The 18,397-nt window shown below is 41.6% G+C and overlaps 1 protein-coding gene across 4 annotated transcripts in view; it reads left to right on the top strand.

The window, feature by feature from the left end:
- Positions 1–348: 348 nt before the first annotated feature.
- LOC140733653 (uncharacterized) overlaps positions 349–18,397 on the top strand; it is a 167,316-nt gene continuing 149,267 nt past the window's right edge. For 2 of the 4 annotated variants that reach the window (XM_073057269.1, XM_073057270.1), the window contains exon 1: positions 349–1,520. In XM_073057269.1, coding sequence (XP_072913370.1) covers positions 557–1,520 — 964 coding nt within the window. In that variant the 5' untranslated portion in view covers positions 349–556. The remainder of the gene's footprint in view (positions 1,521–18,397) is intronic. The other 2 variants (XM_073057271.1, XM_073057268.1) reach the window with 1 other exon arrangement.

The raw sequence follows: 18,397 nt of genomic DNA, 5'->3' as shown, positions 1-18,397 counted from the left end.
TTCTAAATGGTCCATGAACACGACCTTATTATTCCTTCTTTTTGTATTTATTTTGAAATTTACATAGCATTTTAAAAAATCTCTTTGCACCGTACTGTCACTGCTAAACAAAAATTTTCACACGGTTTACTTCAGTGATAATAAACCTGGTTCTAATTGTTGACGAGCTAGGTGAGTGGATAGAAAAAATAGTGTGGGGGAAAAATACAGGTCGTCCACTGTTGCTATCATACAGTAGATAAAGCAGGGTCTCCTACATCTTAATACAGCATGCAATTACTCCTCGTAATGAGGAGCGAGCATTCACGACAGCACGGCGTCCCTTCGTGGGGTGCCCAATGCAAATGCAATGGACCATCTCCAAACTTCCCCCTTGTCCTTCCCTGAAGCACCTCTTGTCCAGCGGAGACCTGTACAGTCCGTCACCTCAGCAGGTATCACACTGTCCACGGCAAAGGACGAAACACGAGGACGAGTCATTTGCCCCTTTCCTTACTTTGCAGCCGAGGCGACACCAGTGGCTCTGGCCCACTGAGGAGGAGGACAGGACAGCAGTATGGGAGCACAAAGCCTTGCCCCCCACGACAGTCTTCTCACGTCAGCTCAGTGGGACCGGCGGGAGCATGCGCCGATCCCTGCGAGCCACCGTACCCTCCCGCCGGCTGTGCCAGCGGAATCCGAATGCAGGCCCACTGCCAGAGCCGGAGGTCCCAGGCCCGGACAACTTAACCGGGATCGAGCCGCGCAACCCCGGGGGGTGAACGAGGCCACAAGACGTCCCTACCCCTCAATGCTCGCACGGTTCCACTTAACCCGGCTGTTTGCAAAATGCCAGAGGGAGGACCTGGACACCAGCAGAACACTGAGACGCCTTTCCTATCTGTCGTCGCTGCGGGAGACTGGGAGGAGGTGGCCGAGTTATCCATGCTGCGTTGCATTCGTAACTCACAGCCGCAGGAGTTTGCACCTGACTTTCGGGCGCGAGCGGTCTGCAATACATTTGGCAGGTTTACAAGGTGAAAGGTCAGCGCACTTGAAACCTACAGCCAGGATACCTTGCAGTCTATTTGTGGGGCAAAGGGGTTTCAAATGTCTCGGTGGAAGCTCAGATTCTCGTGTTGCATTATCTCAACCTGTCACAAGAAGGGAATCACTCAGTAAATGCAAATCCAGGAATCACTTACAAAGTTTCTATATTTCTAATCATTTAAACTTTATAAAACGCCACTCTGTTTTACTTCAAGAAGAGTTTGTAGCAACTGTTGTAAAACCGGGCGAAACTGACAGGAGTATTGCAGCAGAGTTCTTGGGTTCACTTTTTGTTGGGAGCATGGAGACATCGAAAGGAAAGGCTCTGGGTGAAGATCATTGCAGCATAAGCATGGAGTGCGACCAGCAAAGTATTGAAGAAGTTCAGTCAGTGTTAACACCTGACTGTGACTTAGTCTCTGCAGAAGATTCGCCAGCGAACATACTCCGGTTATTTTCGGATATAAATACTGCTGAGCTTCTGGGAAATGGTGAGAATAGCACGAAGTATATTTCTTGAAATACCTATCCTTGGCTGTTGCTGATTTGGAAGTTTTTTCTAATTTTAATTTTTTATAATCACGTGCATAAAGGCACTAAAATGGGATTGTAAAATAACTGGCGAGATTCTCTGCACTTTAAAGCGCAGACTTTTAGCCAGCATTTAATATACTAAGTGTCAGATTATTTTCTGAGCTTGTTCCTTATGAGTCAGAGATTGTACAAGGTAAAATAGATCTAATGTATTGTCAAGAACAAATGACTCTAGATTTGAATCTGCAATTTCTGACTGAAATAGTGGCATTGTTTGTTTTAAATTATTTTGTAATTCTTTTTATATTAAAAGTCATATATGATGACATAATTTCCTCCCCACAATCTTATTTCAGTTACTTTATCTGCAAATATCTACCAACTGAAAATTCTCATGTAAATATTTTGATAACTGACTCCAGTGTGAAAGATTTCACTTTTCCACAGTTGAAACCATTCTATAATCCAAACTGCCTTCTGAAAAATGTCTGTGACTTTAATAACTTTTAAAGTTATGAAATTAATATTTATAACATCAGTTACAATAAGATAAAATCTGTTGATTGTACCATTTTAATGTTTGCATTAAATTTTTGCTTAAAGATCTCAGGCTCATTGTTTTTGTCCAGAACAATGATGCCAAATACTTATAAACAATTTGTGCAGTATGCAATAATTTTTTAAAAAACTATAAAATAAAGAAAGGGGATGAGTTAACATTAACAGAGAAAGAGAGAGAGAAACAGTTCAGCTTTCATCAACCTGAGAAATGTTAACTACATCTCCATATGCTGCCTGAGTATTTCCATCAGATAATTTTTGTTTCTGAGGTTGAGTGTGAAAATGCAGCAAATGTGGAAAGTTGTGAGCTTTGCATTTCACTAAGAGTACTCTAATGAAGGCTGAAGAGAAAAGTTGCACAAATGCATTTCACACAGTTCCTTGGGCATAAATTGGAAATATTTAGTAGGGAAATATAGCAAATGGCTTGGAAGGTAAAAAGCCTCTTGGCCTTTATTGCAAGAGGGTTGCAGTTTAGAAATAGATAAGCATTGTTACAATTTTATTAATTAAATAATATTGAGTTAAAGAGATTGAGGTAATGCTTGTTAAACAACAGAAGCAGCACACTATAAACAGGGCAACTGAGATCAAATTTTAGAAATTAGAAATCCGGCATGGAATAGCCCCTTCCAGACCTTTGAGCGAAGCCATCCAGCAATCCCCGATTTAACCCTGGCCTAATCACAGGGCCATTTGCAATGACTACCAACCAGTACGTCTTTGACCTGTAACTGGAGGAAACCCAGCTGCCATGTGCAGTTAGGGAAAATAAAACATAGACAGTAGTGGTGGAACTGATGACTGGAAAGTAGATGAACTCTTTAGAGTACCTGTCATAGTTAACATCACGATGCTGCCCGACCTGCTGAGTTCATCCAGCTTTTTTGTACGTCTTGATTTGACCACAGCATCTGCAGTGTGCTTTGTGTTTACGATTGTTAACATCACAGTGGCTGCCATCCTCTGGATTTGGTTTAGCACACACTTTCTTAATACAGTATTTGCTTGCATGATGGACAGTGAAGGAAAGGGGGCCTAACAGCATCCTGACACATGCCACAACCAGCTGCTCTTCTGACAAGTAATTCGAGCAGCCCAGCAAAGTGGAATGTGCTCTCCATTAAAAGCAGCACAAAGCTTGCCAGTTTTGAGAAATCTCAGTCATCAGCACGGTGATTGTGCTCATCAGTACCCTGCTTCCCCAGCGCTCATTTTGGGTTCTACCAAACTGAATCAGGAAGAAGTTATTCTGTAAGTTGATGATAGCTCATGCAAAAGGAAGTGATTGTCACTGTTGGAGACAAATCATCTTAGCCATTGTACATCAATCCAGGAATTCTTCAAAGCATTTTAGCTGTTAATACCCTTGCCGGCATTAATTCAGATTGAGGGAGTTCTCTAATAATTGGAGTGTTACAGCAAAACAACTCTAAGGAAGGTGTTGATGAATAGGGAATAGTGTTCATTTCACACAAGTTACCTTTTTCATTATCAGAATATGTTTATTATAACTGTCTTATACAACATGAAATTTGTTGATTTGTGGCAGCAGTATAGTGCAAAGACATAAAATTACTATGTTAGAAAATAAATAGTGCAAAAAAAGGAATAATGAGGTAGTGTTCATGGGTTCATTGTCCATTCAGAAATCTGATGGTAGAGAAGAAAAAGCTGTTTCTGTATCATTGAGTGTGTGCCTTCAGGCTTCTGTACGTCCTTCTTGATGGTATCAATGAGAAGAGGGCATGTCCTGGGTGATGGATGTCCTTAATGATGGATGCCGCCCTTTTGAAGCATTGCTCCTTGAAGATGTCCTGGATACTATGGAGGCTAGTGTCCACGATGGAGCTGACCAAGTTTACAACTCTCTGCAGCTTATTTCGATCTTATGCAATAGCCCTCCCATACCAGACAGTGATGCAACTAGTTAGAATGCTCTCCACCACTTGGAATTAGAAAAGGACATTGCTTAATCTCATTAGCAAGCATATGTGAATTTTACCACTTCCAGGTTTCCCCGGGTTGGAAAAGTAGCTTTATAAAGGTTAGTTTTATTTGTCACCTGTACTTTGAAACATACAATGTTTGTGTCAATGGCCAACACAGTCCAAGCATGTGCTGGGGACAGCCTGCAAGTGTTGCCATGCTTCTGACACCAACATAGCATACCCACAATTTACTAAGAGGTTCTTGGAATGTGGGAGGAAACCAGAGCACTCCGAGGAAACTCATGGGGTCACAGGACAATGGATAAACTCCTTACAGACAGCAGCAGGAATTTAACCTGGGTTGTTGGCAGTGCAAAGTGTCATGCTGTTATTCCACTGTGCCATATCAGAAATTATTCTGATTTTGGGTCAAAACCTTGGACCTTGCTACCTAAAATATATAGTGGTGGATCTACATACAGAGCTGCAAGTAAGTTCAAAGTATATTTATTATTCATCTTGCAGGAAGCCACAAAACAAACACAATAGAATTCATGAAAAACTCCACACCGCAAAGACATCAAACATCCAGTGTAAGAAAAAAGAACAAATTGTGCAAACGATAAAAAAGTAAACAGATAATACAGTGAATGTGAACGCAGAGTCCCTGAAAGTGAGTTCACAGCCACGGAGCCAGTTCAGTACTGTAGCTGATCCAGGAGCCCAATGGCTGCACTCCTCAGCCACTGAGTCACTTCTGCACTGAAGTGAGCGCCAGTGGCTGCAGAGTCAGTGCTGAGGTGCATAATGCGTCACAGTGTAGTGAGCCGGACAACAGTTCATCCTTCACGTTTGGCCTCGATGCCTTCATCTTTTTAATTGGGCTGGGTGCTTAAACCGGCTGAACATTGGGTTGTTTTTCGCTTTTGGGCCCACGCCCTGCCATGTCAATCCAGCCCAAACTTTGAATTTGCCCCAGAGTTCGCTCCAGCAATGCCCACTGTGGCCATACCTGCATTTTTGAGAGTCCAGTTTCATACTGATGTTTTGGAACACCAGGTTGTACAGATGGTTCAAAAGCACACCTCCCAAAGGGAGATTACAGGCTGTGGATTGCAGTGATTGTAATGGAGAAGAAGTACGTTTAGTAGAATTATTAGCAGTTTTGTTAATTGTCTGCAAAATGTCGCTGTGCCTTGCCAGCCCCATCTTGGCTCGTTTATCAGCATTTTCACTAGGGGAAGTAGGAGTAGACAATAAATGCTGGCATTGCCAGTGATGCTTCCTTTGGTACAATGTTAAAACTGTGTTGATATATGAAGCTTCTCTCTCATATCTTCTTATGGCACAGTAGGAGACCATTTGGCCTATACCTGCTCTCAGAGCACACTCTTTCCCCTTTTATCTTCTTGCAACCTAATCTCTCTCACGTTTGCAGATGGCATGTAATTAGGAGGTGTTATTGATAGTGAAGACTTGATTGGTTGTCTGTTGTATGCGATGATGATGGTTAGATTTGTGCAGTTCTGTTGTGTGTTGGTAGGTGGCTGCTGAGTCCAACAAAGATGTCTGCAGTAAGGACGTGAAAACTGTGCTGGATGCAGAAATGGAGCCACTGCTATTGCTTTCCTCCTTTATCCGGCAGCAATTAGTACTGCTCGGCGTCAGCCCACTGGCTTGTGAGTGGTTCGAACCAAGGCTCGGTCTTGTGCACGCTGCTCTAGCATCTTGAGGTGCCTTCTATATACGTTCCAAGTTTCACAACCATTTAGGAGACTGCTGAGGACAACAGCTTCGTACACCTTTAGTTTTGTGGACAGGCAGATTTTGTGCTGGTTCGACACACACGATCGCATTCGACCAAATCTCTGGCTGGCCTTGCAAATCCTGGCACTGAGTTCTCCGTCTAGTGAGCCATAACTACAAATGACACTGCTGAGGCACTTGAATTCTTACACTGTTCTCAGTCTTGTTCCCTCGATAGTGATAGAGGGGCTGGTAGCAGCTGATGCAGGAGCAGGTTGAAATAGGACTTCTATCTTGCTTAGGCTGAGGGTAAGTCCAAAGAGGTATGAGACTTCGGCAAATTTGTTGACAATTAGCTGAAGGTCAGAATCAGTGTTGTCAAGTCAGACCTTTGGCATGGAGGGCTTCTGGTCTAAGATGGTGCCACGGAAGGAGTGTAACAGCTTACTTGTAGTTCAAAAGCAAAGGAGTTTGATTAAAACCATTATTAATAACACATTTTTTGAAGTAAATTGTGGTAAACTATCACTGCAAGCGATGAAGAAGCGAGCGAAGGCAAGGTGAATTCTCAGGATTGCCCTGCTGGTGCGCTGCAAAATCGACACCCTTGGAGTTGGAGCTGTGCAGGTTGGAGTGAATGACTCAGAGAGGAGAAGATGGGACAGAGGAGTTCTGATGCCTGTCCCGACTAACCTGGGTAAGAGGGTGGATTGCTCAAAACACCGAGCCGAATTGGAGAGGTCGAGAATGGCTTCTTTGGCAGTGAAATCCAGGTCTGCAGTGAATCGATGGGTAGCGTGTTTGAGGCCTGGAGCATTTGCCGCGCAAGGCCCAGGTCCTAATGTGAGGTACAATCCACTGTTTGGGCAATCTAGATGGAAAGGCAGGGTGTCAAGAGTGAGTGAGGTTGGATCACTCTGAGCACCATGCTGATTTGGAGAGGTCGAGAGTGGCTTCAAATTAGGCCCGGAGTGATTTGCCAGCGGCAGAGTCTGGGTCCCAGTGTGAGGTTTGGACAATTTAAACAACGGCCCAGGTAGTCTGGGGGCTTTTCTCTCTGCAATGCTAAGGCTGTGAGACTGCCACCGGTTGCTATGCTTCTTGTCTGCAAACATTACAGCAATTTTTCGTGCTAATATGATGATCTGAATACCAAGGCTTTGGGCCTACTCCAGGCTGCTCTGGGGATTTGAATCTAAACACTCAATTTGGTTTGGAATGCTGCTGTTGTTGCTCTCATCTATTGTTTATATGATTTGTGTTTTTTTTCTTTTTGTCCTTTTCTTTGAGCGGGGTGGGGGGGTTGTAGTGGGTCTTATGTCTTTTAATTGAGTTCTTTCGTGTTCCTTGCTTCGCGACTGCCCGTAAGCAAACAAATCTCAAGGTTGTATAATTTATGCATTCTTTGATAATAAATGCATATTGAAAATTTAAACTTTGAAACTCCAAGGATGAGTTTCTTGACTATCTTTGTTCTGGCTCTCAGACTCAGAAGAAGTTTATTGTAAATTACAGGGGGATCTTGATCAGTTAGGAAAGTGGTCCCAGGAGTGGCAAATGGAATCCAATATGTGTGAGGTGATGCAGTTTGGAAAGTCAAACCAAATATGTTTGTAGAGCACTACAGAATGTTATGGAACAGAGGGGCCCTGGATTGTAAGTGCGTAGTTCGTTAAAAGCAACATCACAGGTAGATAGGGTGGTGAAGAAGCCATTTAGCACACTGACCTTCATCAGTCAGAGCACTGAATGTAAGATTTGGGATATTACGTTGCAGATGTATAAGCTAGTGGTGAGGCCACCGTTGGAGTACTGTGTATGGATTTGGTTACCTGGTTATAGAAAAATTGTGGTTAAATTGGAAAGAATGCAGTGAAGATTCATGAGGACGTTGCCAGGCTAAGTTATAGGAAGAGGTTAGGCAGGCTGGGTCTTTATTCCTCAGAATAGAGGGGAATGAGGAGCGGCATTATCAAAGTGTTTAAAATTATGAGAGCCGTAGATAAAGTGGACAGCAAAAGTCATTTCCCTGAGGTAGGGGAGTCCAAAACTAGGTTTAGTGAGAAAGGAAAGATTTAAAACGGATCTGAGGGGTAATTTTTTCACACAGAAGGCAGTGAGTATATAAACAGGCTGCCGGAGGAAGTGGCGGAGGCAGGTACAGCAGTACCATTTAAGAAGCACTTGGATCGGTACATGGAGAGGCTAGACTTGAAGAGATGATGGTCGATCATGGGATCTATCCATGTTGGTGCCATGGGTCAATCAATTATCTCCAGACTCTTGTACTATCCACCACCTCCAGGATCAATTAATAGCCAACAAACCTATTGATCTGCATGATATTGAGGTGTGGAAGGAAACTTAAGCAGTCACTGGGAGACAACACTTGAGGGCAGGATCAGGATCGAACTTGGGTCACTGGGACTGTGCAGCAGCAGCTCTTCACCCTGCACCACTGTGCTGCACCTGATGCAGTTGGAGAGAGAAAAATATGGGTGCATATTAAGCCTGGACATCCGATGCATCAGTCATTGGTTTTCAGTAATGAGGGTAGTAGCATGCTAAACTGAATTAAGTTTTCAATGGTGAGGATAGCAGCATGCTAAACTGAATTAAGGAAAGGGAGTGTAAATAGTCCGGGGCAGTGTCTCTTTAATCTAAATTGGGGGGGGGGAAAGTGTTGCATTTTCAGTGAGCCAAATTACATTGCAAACCTGGCCATTTATTTACAAGAGAATGATGTAGACAAATGCAACAATAATTATTTCTATTTATGGCCAAGCTTTGACATATCAAATATTTTCCAAGGTGCTTCAGAGGAGTATTATCAAAAAGGTGCTACATATGATTTCAGGGGAAATTAACAAAAATATGATAAAAGTTATGTCCTGAAAAAAATTAATCGAGGTTTTGGGAGAGAGTTCCAGAGGTTAGGGTCCAGATAGCTTAAGGAAAGGATTGAGAATGCTGAAAATACCACAGCTGGGGAATACTGATAGTGTTGACTACAATATTTGGGTTTGTGAGAGTTTACACATATTAGTTGTGCTTTTTTGAACTTGGCTATAGGGCTGGAGCAGGTTATGTAGAGAGGGAAGTATGAAGTGGTGAATCAAAAAAGGAAGATGCCGGAAACATTCAGCAGACCCGGCAGTATCTTTGGAGAGAGAAACAGTTAATGCTTAAGCCTTTGAATATCAGTCCTTTAAGTTAGCCACTGTGTTGCATTATCCTAATGAATTAAACCATCCGCATCAAAGTTACCACTGGCGCTCTGTATAGCTGAGGTGTACTTCCTGGTTCATTTTTCATGCATTTCACCAAAGACAGTGGCATTAGGAATTTGAGGAGATTTGGTATATCACCAAAGAGACTCAAATTTCTACAGACGTACCATGGAGAGCATTCTAACTGGCTGCATCACCCTATGTAGTGGTGGTGGGGGGAGGGACACGACTACTGCACAGGATCAAAATAAGCTGCAGAGACTTCTAAACTTAGTCAACTCCATCACAGGCACCAGCCTCCCTATTACCCAGGGCATCTTCAAGGAGAGAGGCCTCAAAATGGCAGCATGCACCATTAAAGATCACCATCACCCAGGACATGCCTTGTTCTCATTGCTACCATCGGGGAAGAGGTATGGAAGCCTGAGGAGACACACTCAATGATTCTGGAACAGTTTCATCCCCTCTGCCATCAGTTTTCTGAGTGGAGATTGAACCAATGAAAGCTACCTCACTACTTATTTTAAATTTTAAATTTTGCATTACTAACTTAACTATTTAATATACATATACTTTAATTCATACTTTCTTCTTTATTATTATGTATTGCATTTTACTACTGCCGCAAAGACAGCAAATTTCATGACATATGCCAGTGATATTAAACCTGATTTTGATTCTGAGTATTTTGGATTGTTCAGAGTGTTTCTATCTAACCTATTCCATTGTTATTGGAACATTTCCATCACTGGTGTCTGAGAAATTGAATGATTATACCAATATTTTCTTGGCTTGCCTTGATTAATAATAGCTCGTCCAAAATTCTGCTGTTTGTGTCTTATCCTGCTCATCCAGTAGCTCAGTACCCTGCCAGAGAAAGCGTTTACAATTCTCATTAACAAGTGAAAAACAAAGGATTACATTGTTGGTACATTAATTAGGAATTGATTTAAACTCTGCAGATGCATTTGCTACAGCTAGCCAGTAATCAAGGGAGCCTGATAAATACAAGAAAAGCTGCTAGGAGGAATTAGCTCAGTGAGATTTTTTTCTCTCGCTGAAAGGCTTCTACTCTGCCATATGGCAAAAGCAGGACAAAGGATGTGCCGGGAGCATTTTTCTTCCTGGAGGGCTTCAGTGTGTTGAAATGCTCAAACCCAGAGAGTGTGAATTTGGTCTTCTACTGATAAGCATGTTGACCACAATAGAGATTTATAGAGCTGAATGGTGATAGGAAAGTGTATGCGCAAATGATAATTGCCCAAAGTTTTGAGTAGTGCAGCTATTGTGTTGTTTTGTAAGAAAGATTCTGAGCTGAAATAAAGATATTTCGCATACAAAATTCAGCTGGAGCATCATAAGATATAGGAGCAGAATGTGGCCTTTTGGCCCATCGAGTCTGCTTCATCATTTCATCATGGCTGATCCATTTCCCTCTCAGCTCCAATCTCCTGTCTTCTCCCCATTTCATTTCATGCACTGACCAATCAAGAATTATCAACCTCTGCCTTAAATATATATAAAGACTTGGCTTCCACAGCTGCCTGTGGCAAAGAGTTCCACAGATTGACCACTCTCTGGCTCAATAAATTCCTCCTCATCGTTGTTCTAAAAGGATTCCCCTCTATTCTGAGGCTGTGTCCTCGGATCACTAAGTAGGGAATCAAACAGAATATTTGCTATTAATAATATTGCTGTTTGTAGGAGTTTGCTGTATACAAATTAGTAGTTTGGTTTCTGCATCACAAAAGTCACTGAAAAAGTGCTAAATTAAGACACTTTGGAATCGAAATCATAGATGCAAGTTCTTCATTTCTCCTTTTTTGTCTGTTAGGCTGAGAGGTTTAGCCAGTTTGTGGTAGAATCACTCTGAAGTATACAATCCTCTATGTCACATTTTGGCCTCCAGTCAGGTATAGCTGCTAGTCGTGCATTGCACACAGGAGGAGAGTAATCGTTCTTTTCCTGGAGTCTGTATGCTTCTCTGTGTGAAGGTTTTTTTCTTTAATCCTCTATTTCCATTAAATTGTAGCAAACACAATGTTTAATACCCATACGTGACCTAGCAAATAAAAACACCGCGGGGATCCAACCAAATGCTCATGTAAATATAATCTGGTTAAATGATTATTTGTAAGCAGTCCCATCTGGGCATCTGTCACATTTTATCAGTCAGGGGCTTATACCAAAACAAAGAGATGACTATATGAATCATTGTTCAAAGGTTCATCCATTCAAGACAAAGGGGAATTTCAATCAGTATGCTCTATGCTTTTTGAAATGACCGATAGAGAGTTTAAAATAGTGTTTTGAGTAGAAGGCAAAGGTCAAAATATCTTGGCTAGTAATGAAAGGACTCATCTTGGTTCGGCACATTCTAATGGGTCGAAGGGTCTGGTTCTGTGCTGTAAAGTTAAAAATATGCTCTTTAAATACAGTGGTTTTCCACAGTTCAAGCAGATGCATTCTAACTTTGCTTTTACTGTGCTCCAGTACACTTCACTAAATTTCAAAGAAAGAAGAACTTCAATGCAGATTTGTGTAAGCGCCATGCATTATTCAAACACAATATTTAAAAGTTTTGACTTGTAGAGAAAAAAAATCACTCCCTCTCTAAAAAGAACACTCAAATGGCGCTCCAGAAATCCAATTAGCAGAAACCATTGAGTTTATTATACGTAATGGTTTGGCTTGGCAGGATGCAATTTTTATCAAATAAACACAAATTTCAATTTCACTTCAAGCACAACTTGTGATGAGAAAGTATTTTTGGTCTTGGTGAACAGAATTCATTAATTAATCAATTATGAAATTAGCACTTTAAAACAAAGCATATGGTTGAAGATATTGTATCTGTACTTTTAACAGTTTGGTATTTTTGATAATGCTACTGCAAAATGAGCACAATGATTTAAGCTTACAGATTCATGCAAATTTGCTTTAATCTTTATGCAAAGCTTTAATTTTTTTTGCAAAGTTGAAAACTTAAATTACTAAAAATCAAACTTAGATGCCTAAACTAAACAAACTGATTTTAGCTGCAAAAATGATCAGAACATAAAACTTAAATTATGCCGAGCTGGAGATCATTTCTGGAAAATGATTTTTGTCATAGTTTTGTCAGTAGAATATATATGCTGCAAAACATTCTAGATGGATTTTTAATACAGTCACGAGCTTTATTTGTTTTTCTGGTTTATTTTAGTTTTGTGCTAGCATTGGAGGAAGCAAATCTATTTTATGGTATGGAGTGTGTAATTCTGTAACCAATAGGAATGTAGATAAAATGTGTTCATTTCCAATAAGCAATGAACTGTATTTTTATTGTGCCTTCTCAAATTTGGCAAGTCTCAAAGCGTTCAACGGCGATATAGTACTTTACCACAGGCAAACTCTGCTACCAGTTTATGGTTACTCATAAAACAGGAATAAGGCAGATAACTTTTTTTGGTGATATAGGTTCAGGGATAAGTGCTGGTTTTGACATTGGGAAAACATACCATTATCTTCTACTTCACAAGGCTTCAGTCGCTGATTGTGTACCTGGCAGGGCACTGAAAACCCGTACCGACCAACTTGCTAGAGTGTTTAAGGACATCTTCAACCTGCTGATGTCGGAGGTTCCCATCTGCTTCAAAAAGAGCATCAAATAGGTGCATTGGAAGAGCAGAGTGATCTGCCTCAATGACTATCACCTGGTAGCACTCACATCTACTGTGATGAAGTGCATTGAAAGATTGATCATGGTTAAAATCAACTCCTGCCTGAGCAAGGACCTGGACCCGCTGCAATATGTCTACTGCCACAATGGATCTACAGTGGACACAGTCTCACTGTTTCTCCAAGTGGCTTTGGAGCACCTGGACATAAGCAACATCTATGAAACATCTGCTGTTTATTGATACCACTCATCGTTCAACACCATCACATCAGTATTAATCAACAAGCTTCAAAATCTGTGCCTCTGTACCTCCCTCTGCAACTGGATTCTTGACTTCATCAGGAGAAGACAATTGGTGAAGATTGGCAATAACATCACTTCACTGACAATCATACCTCAGTGACGTGTGCTTAGTCCACTGCTCTACTGCCTCTACACCTACGACAGTGTGGCTAGGCACAGTTCAAATGTCATCTATAAATTCAGCAGTGACACCGCTGTCATTGGCAGAATCTTGGATGGCAATGAGGAGGTGTACAGGAGAAAGAGAGATCACACAAAATGCTGGGGGAACTCAGCAGTATCTTTAGAAAAGAGTAAATAGTTGAAGTTTCGAGATGAGACCCTTCCCCTTCATCAGGGCAGGGTCTCGGCCCAGAACGTCAATTGCTTACTCTTTCCCATAGATGCTGCCTGACCTGCTGAGTTCCTCCAGCACTTTGTGTGTGTTGCTTTGGATTTCCAGCATCTGCAGATTGTCTCGTGTTTGCAAGACAGATCAGTTGTTCAGTTGTTTGAATGGTGTTTCAACAACAACCTTGCACTCAACATCAGCAAGACAAAGGGATTGATTATGGACTGCAGGAAGAGGAAGTCAGGAATACATACACCAATCTTCACTGAGGGTTTAGCATTGGATCAGGTGTGCATTTTCAAGTTCCTGGGCATTAACATCTCAGATAATCTGTCCTGGGCCCACCATATTGATGCAATCATGAAGAAGCATGCCTGTGGCTATAATTCATTAGGAGCTTAAGGAGATTTGGTATGAATAACACATTTTTACAGATGTACAGTGGAGAGCTTTCTGACTGTTTACAGCAATGTCTGGTATGGAGGCTCCAATGGGTAGGATTGCAATAGGCGGCAGAGGTTGTAAGCTCAGCCAGCTTCATCATGGGCATAGGCATTCAAGGACATCTCGGATTTTGAGGAATTTGAGGACATCTTTCAAAGGTGGTGCCTCAAAATGGGGGCCACCCTCATTAAGGACACTCACAACTAGGATGTGCCCTCTTCTCATTACTGCCGACAGGGAGGAGGTACGGTAGCCTGAGCACTGACACTCCGTGTTCTAGGAAGAGCTTCTTCCCCTCTGCCATCAAATTTCTGAACGGTCCATGAACACTATTCCTCTGTTGCACTATTTTTTTGTTCAGTACATGTTATACTAATTTTTTTTTGACTTGCACTGTATTGCTGCCATAAAACAACAAATTTCATGGCATATGTTAGTGATAATAAATCTGATTTTCTTATTTCAATAATGTCATAGGATTTTCTGTACCTTCCTAACAGTGGGAGTTGGGCTTCAAAGCTGAGACATTTTGCAATTGACTATTTCCTAAGTGGAGAGAAATCTCAAAAGTCTGAGGTGCAAAAGGATATGGGAGTCCTTGTGCAGGATTTCCTGAAGGTTAGTTTGAGGTTGAGTTGGTGGTGAGGAAGGCAAATGCAATGTTAGCATTCATTTCGAGTAGACTAGAATATAAAAGCAAGGATGTAATGTTGAGGCTTTATAAGGCACTGGTAAGGCCTCACTTGGAGTATTGTGAGCAGTTTTGGGCCCCTTAGAAAGGATATGCCAACATTGGAGAGGGTTCAAAGGAGGTTCACAAAATTGATTCCAGGATTGAAAGAATCATCATATTCAGATTCAGATTCAGCTTACTGTCATTTAAAAACCACAAATGCAATGCAGTTTTAAAATGAGACAACGTTCCTCCAGAATGATAGCAACAAAGCACATGACAAAATAGACTACACCAGAAAATCCACATAACGTTTGGCAATCCCCAGTCCAGAGCCCGGAGAGGCTGCTGCGTATTAATATCGCGCTACTGTCTTAGCGCGTTCCCCGGAAAGGAGCTCCAAATCCACCAGACAAACAAGACCAAAAACTAAAGCTACAAGACCTGCACAAAACCACATAGTTACAACATATAGTTACAACAGTGCAAACAATACCATAATTTGATAAAAAACAGACCATGGGCATGGTAAAAATAGTCCAAAGATGTTAAAAGACTATAAGTTTGAAAGAAACCACCACACAGTTTCCACAAGTCCTCAGGGTCCCAATAGACTCGCCATCCCAGGCTGGCGGCAGAAGGGAATACCCCCGCTATGGACTTCCACAGCGCCGCCCAACTCAGCCTCACAGACACAGCATACACTGAAAGCGACCTGACCGCAGCAGACTCCGAATCTGTTGCACCTCCGAGCCTCCGACCATCCCCTCCGGCACAGCTTCTCCGAGCACCATCCTCTGCCGAGCGTATTAAGACGCCCCCGCCAATGGCCACCGGCAACGCGACCCCGAGGACTGGGGGCCTGTTCTCAGCAGAGACCCGGACCTCACAGCAGCAGCAGCAACAAAGAGGGCCTCCCTGGAGATTTTCAGATGTTCCTCCGTGCTCCCACATCCGTTTTTCATTAGATTAGGATTGCGCACGGCACCCCGCTTACCAAATAACATATCAGCTCCGGAGTGGCCACTGCAAGCTGCATTGTGCCGCTATCTTGAAAAATATATGAGGAGAGTTTGATGTCTCTGGGCCTGTACTCTCTGGAATTCAGAAGAATGAAGTGGGGATCTCACTGAAATCTGTCAAATGTTGAAAGGCCTCGATAAAGTGAATGTGGAGAGGATGTTTCCTGTGGTGCGGGAGTCTAGGGCCAGAGGACACAGCCTCAGGATAGAGGGACATCCATTTAGAATGGAGATGAGGAGGAATTTCATTAGCTAGAGGGTGCTGAATCTGAAATTCAATGCTAAAGGTGGCTATGGAGGCCAAGTCATTATGTATTTTTAAGACAGAGGTTGAGAGATTCCTGCTTAGTCAGGGCTTGAAGGGTTACGGGGAGAAGGCAGGAATTTGGTGCTGAGAGGGAAATGGATCAGCCATGATGAAATGGTAGAGCAGAGTGGATGGGCCAAATGGGCTAATTCTACACAAGACCATAAGATGTAGGAGCAGAATTAAGCCATTTGGCCCATTGAGTCTGCTCTGCCATTTCATCATGGCTGATCCATTTTTCCCCTCAGCCTCAATCTTCTGCCTCCCCTGTATCCCTTATGCCTTGACCAATCAAAAATCTATCAACCTCTGCTTTAAATATGCATAAAGACTTGGCCCCTGCAGCTGCCTGCGGCAACGAATTCCCCAGATTCACCACTCTCTGGCTAAAGAAATTCCTCCATCTCTGTTCTAAAAGGACACCCCTCTATTCCGAAGCTGTGTCTTCTGGTGTTAGACTCTCCCACCACAGGAAACACCTTCTTCACATCCACTCTATCAAGGCATTTCACCACTTGATACATTTCAATGAGATCACCACTCATTCTTATACATTGTAGTGAAAGCAGGCCCAGAGCCATCATATGCTCTTTATGTGACAGGTCATTTAAAGCTGAAATCATTTTCATAAACCTGCTTTGAGCCCTCTCCAGTTTCAGCATGTCTTTTCTAAGATAAGTGGCCCAAAACTGCTCCCAATACACCAAATAAGGCCTCACCAGTGCTTTAATAAAGTCTCAACATTGCATCCTTGCTTTTATATTCTAGTCCTCAGATATTTCTATTTTCTCTCCATTTAGAAAATAGTCAACCCTATCTATCCTTCTTCCTACCAAAGTGCATGACCATACCCTTCCCGGACACTGCATTCTATCTGCCACTTCTTTCCTATTCTCCTAATCTGTCTAAGTCGTTCTATAGGCTATCTACTTCCTCAAAACTACCTACCCCTCCACCTGTCTTCTTATCATCTGCAAACTTTGCAAAAATGCCATGAATTCCATCATCCAAATGATTGACATATAATGTAAGAAGAATCGGTTCCAACACAGACACCTCTGGAACACCACTAGTCATTGGCAGCCAACCAGAAAAGGCTTCTTTTATTCCCACTCTTTGCCTCCTGCCAGTCAGTCACTGCTTTATCCATGTTAGAAATATCTTATGGTCCTTTTGCATATGACAATTGTACAGGAATATGAGTAATGTAAAACATGAATCATCAAAATACGCTTTACAAAATAAGCAGATATTATCTGTGATGTGTGATCTGTAAAAACATTCTTTTCAGAATTGGTACATTTGAATTTACTTCAGTGTGACTAAGTAAATACACAATGTAAAACAGTTCCACCATTTTACTGTCCTCATTGAATTTACAACAATTATGGCTTACATATTGATGTTGGAATGACAGCAAGGTTATCGACATTTAAACTGAACTCAAGAAAACGCATTCAGTAATTCCCTGATCCTCTACAGAATGCTTTATTTACCAACCTTCTGAAGTTTAATTGTTAGAAAAGAATAACCTGACTAGAATTTCAGGCATTTGATCTTCCTTTGAGGGGATAGTATGGTGAGGCCATAACTCAGGAATCAGGAAGAAGTGATAACTTTGATGGGGTTATAGTATAGATCTTTCAATAGTTAGTGAGAATTAGAGAAACGGATATGTAAGTAAATCACAGAAAAGTATAATAGCAGTAAGTTAATGTCGAGAGGAATTTTGACTTTCCCAATATAGACTGGGATTGCTTTAGTGCAAGAAACTTAGATGTCAAATTTGTTAAGTACAAAGGAGTTTTATGAGACAAAATATAGAGTCGTACTAGAGATGATGCAATGTTCAAACTTTTCTTAAGAACCGAAACTGAGCAGGTGTTGGAAGTGGGTAGAACACTATGGTGATAGTTTTAAGGTAGTTATGAAAAGGGATAGGTTTAATCCTCAAGTCAAGGTCCTAAATTGGGGAAAGGTTGATATCAATAGTTTAAGAGAGGACCTGGTGAAAATTGATTGAGAGGAGATGTTTGTAAATAAAACAATATCTAACATGGGAGACTTTTAAAAAAGAGTTAGTAGGAGTTTGGCAATAAAGGCAAAGATGTTATGATTAGTGAGCCTTTGATGATATTGAAGGAACAAGATATAGAAGGAACAAAAAGGAAACTTGATACATGTATAGGCAACTGAATTGAATGAATCTCTTGAGGACCATAGAGGGTGTAGGAAAGAAATGAATTAGGATGGCAAAAAGGGACCATGAAATATCCTTGACAAGTTAGAATTAGAATTCCAAAACATTTCTGTAAATCCCAAACTGTCAGGCTGATCAACACCTCCAACCATTAATCTACCCCATCACACCCCTCACCAGCACAACTTTACCTTGTCCAGTCAGTCACCTTTTTACACTGTCAATTTATGTACATACAATTCATAAGCTAATCTTGTGTATTTACGTATATTTATTGTGCTTATGTGGCTTTTTTATGCTCCTTCAGATCTGGAGTAACAATCACTTTGCTCTCCTTTACACTTGTATTAATAAACAGTCTTGAATCTTGAAATATATCAGAAACAAAAAGGTAATCAAGGATAGAGTAGGTTCCCTTATGGATT

Source organism: Hemitrygon akajei, chromosome 9 (genome assembly GCF_048418815.1).
Source record: "Hemitrygon akajei chromosome 9, sHemAka1.3, whole genome shotgun sequence".
Taxonomy (NCBI): Eukaryota; Metazoa; Chordata; class Chondrichthyes; order Myliobatiformes; family Dasyatidae; genus Hemitrygon; species Hemitrygon akajei.
Note: the sequence above shows the minus strand (reverse complement) of the source record. Positions and strands in the feature narration are given on the sequence as shown.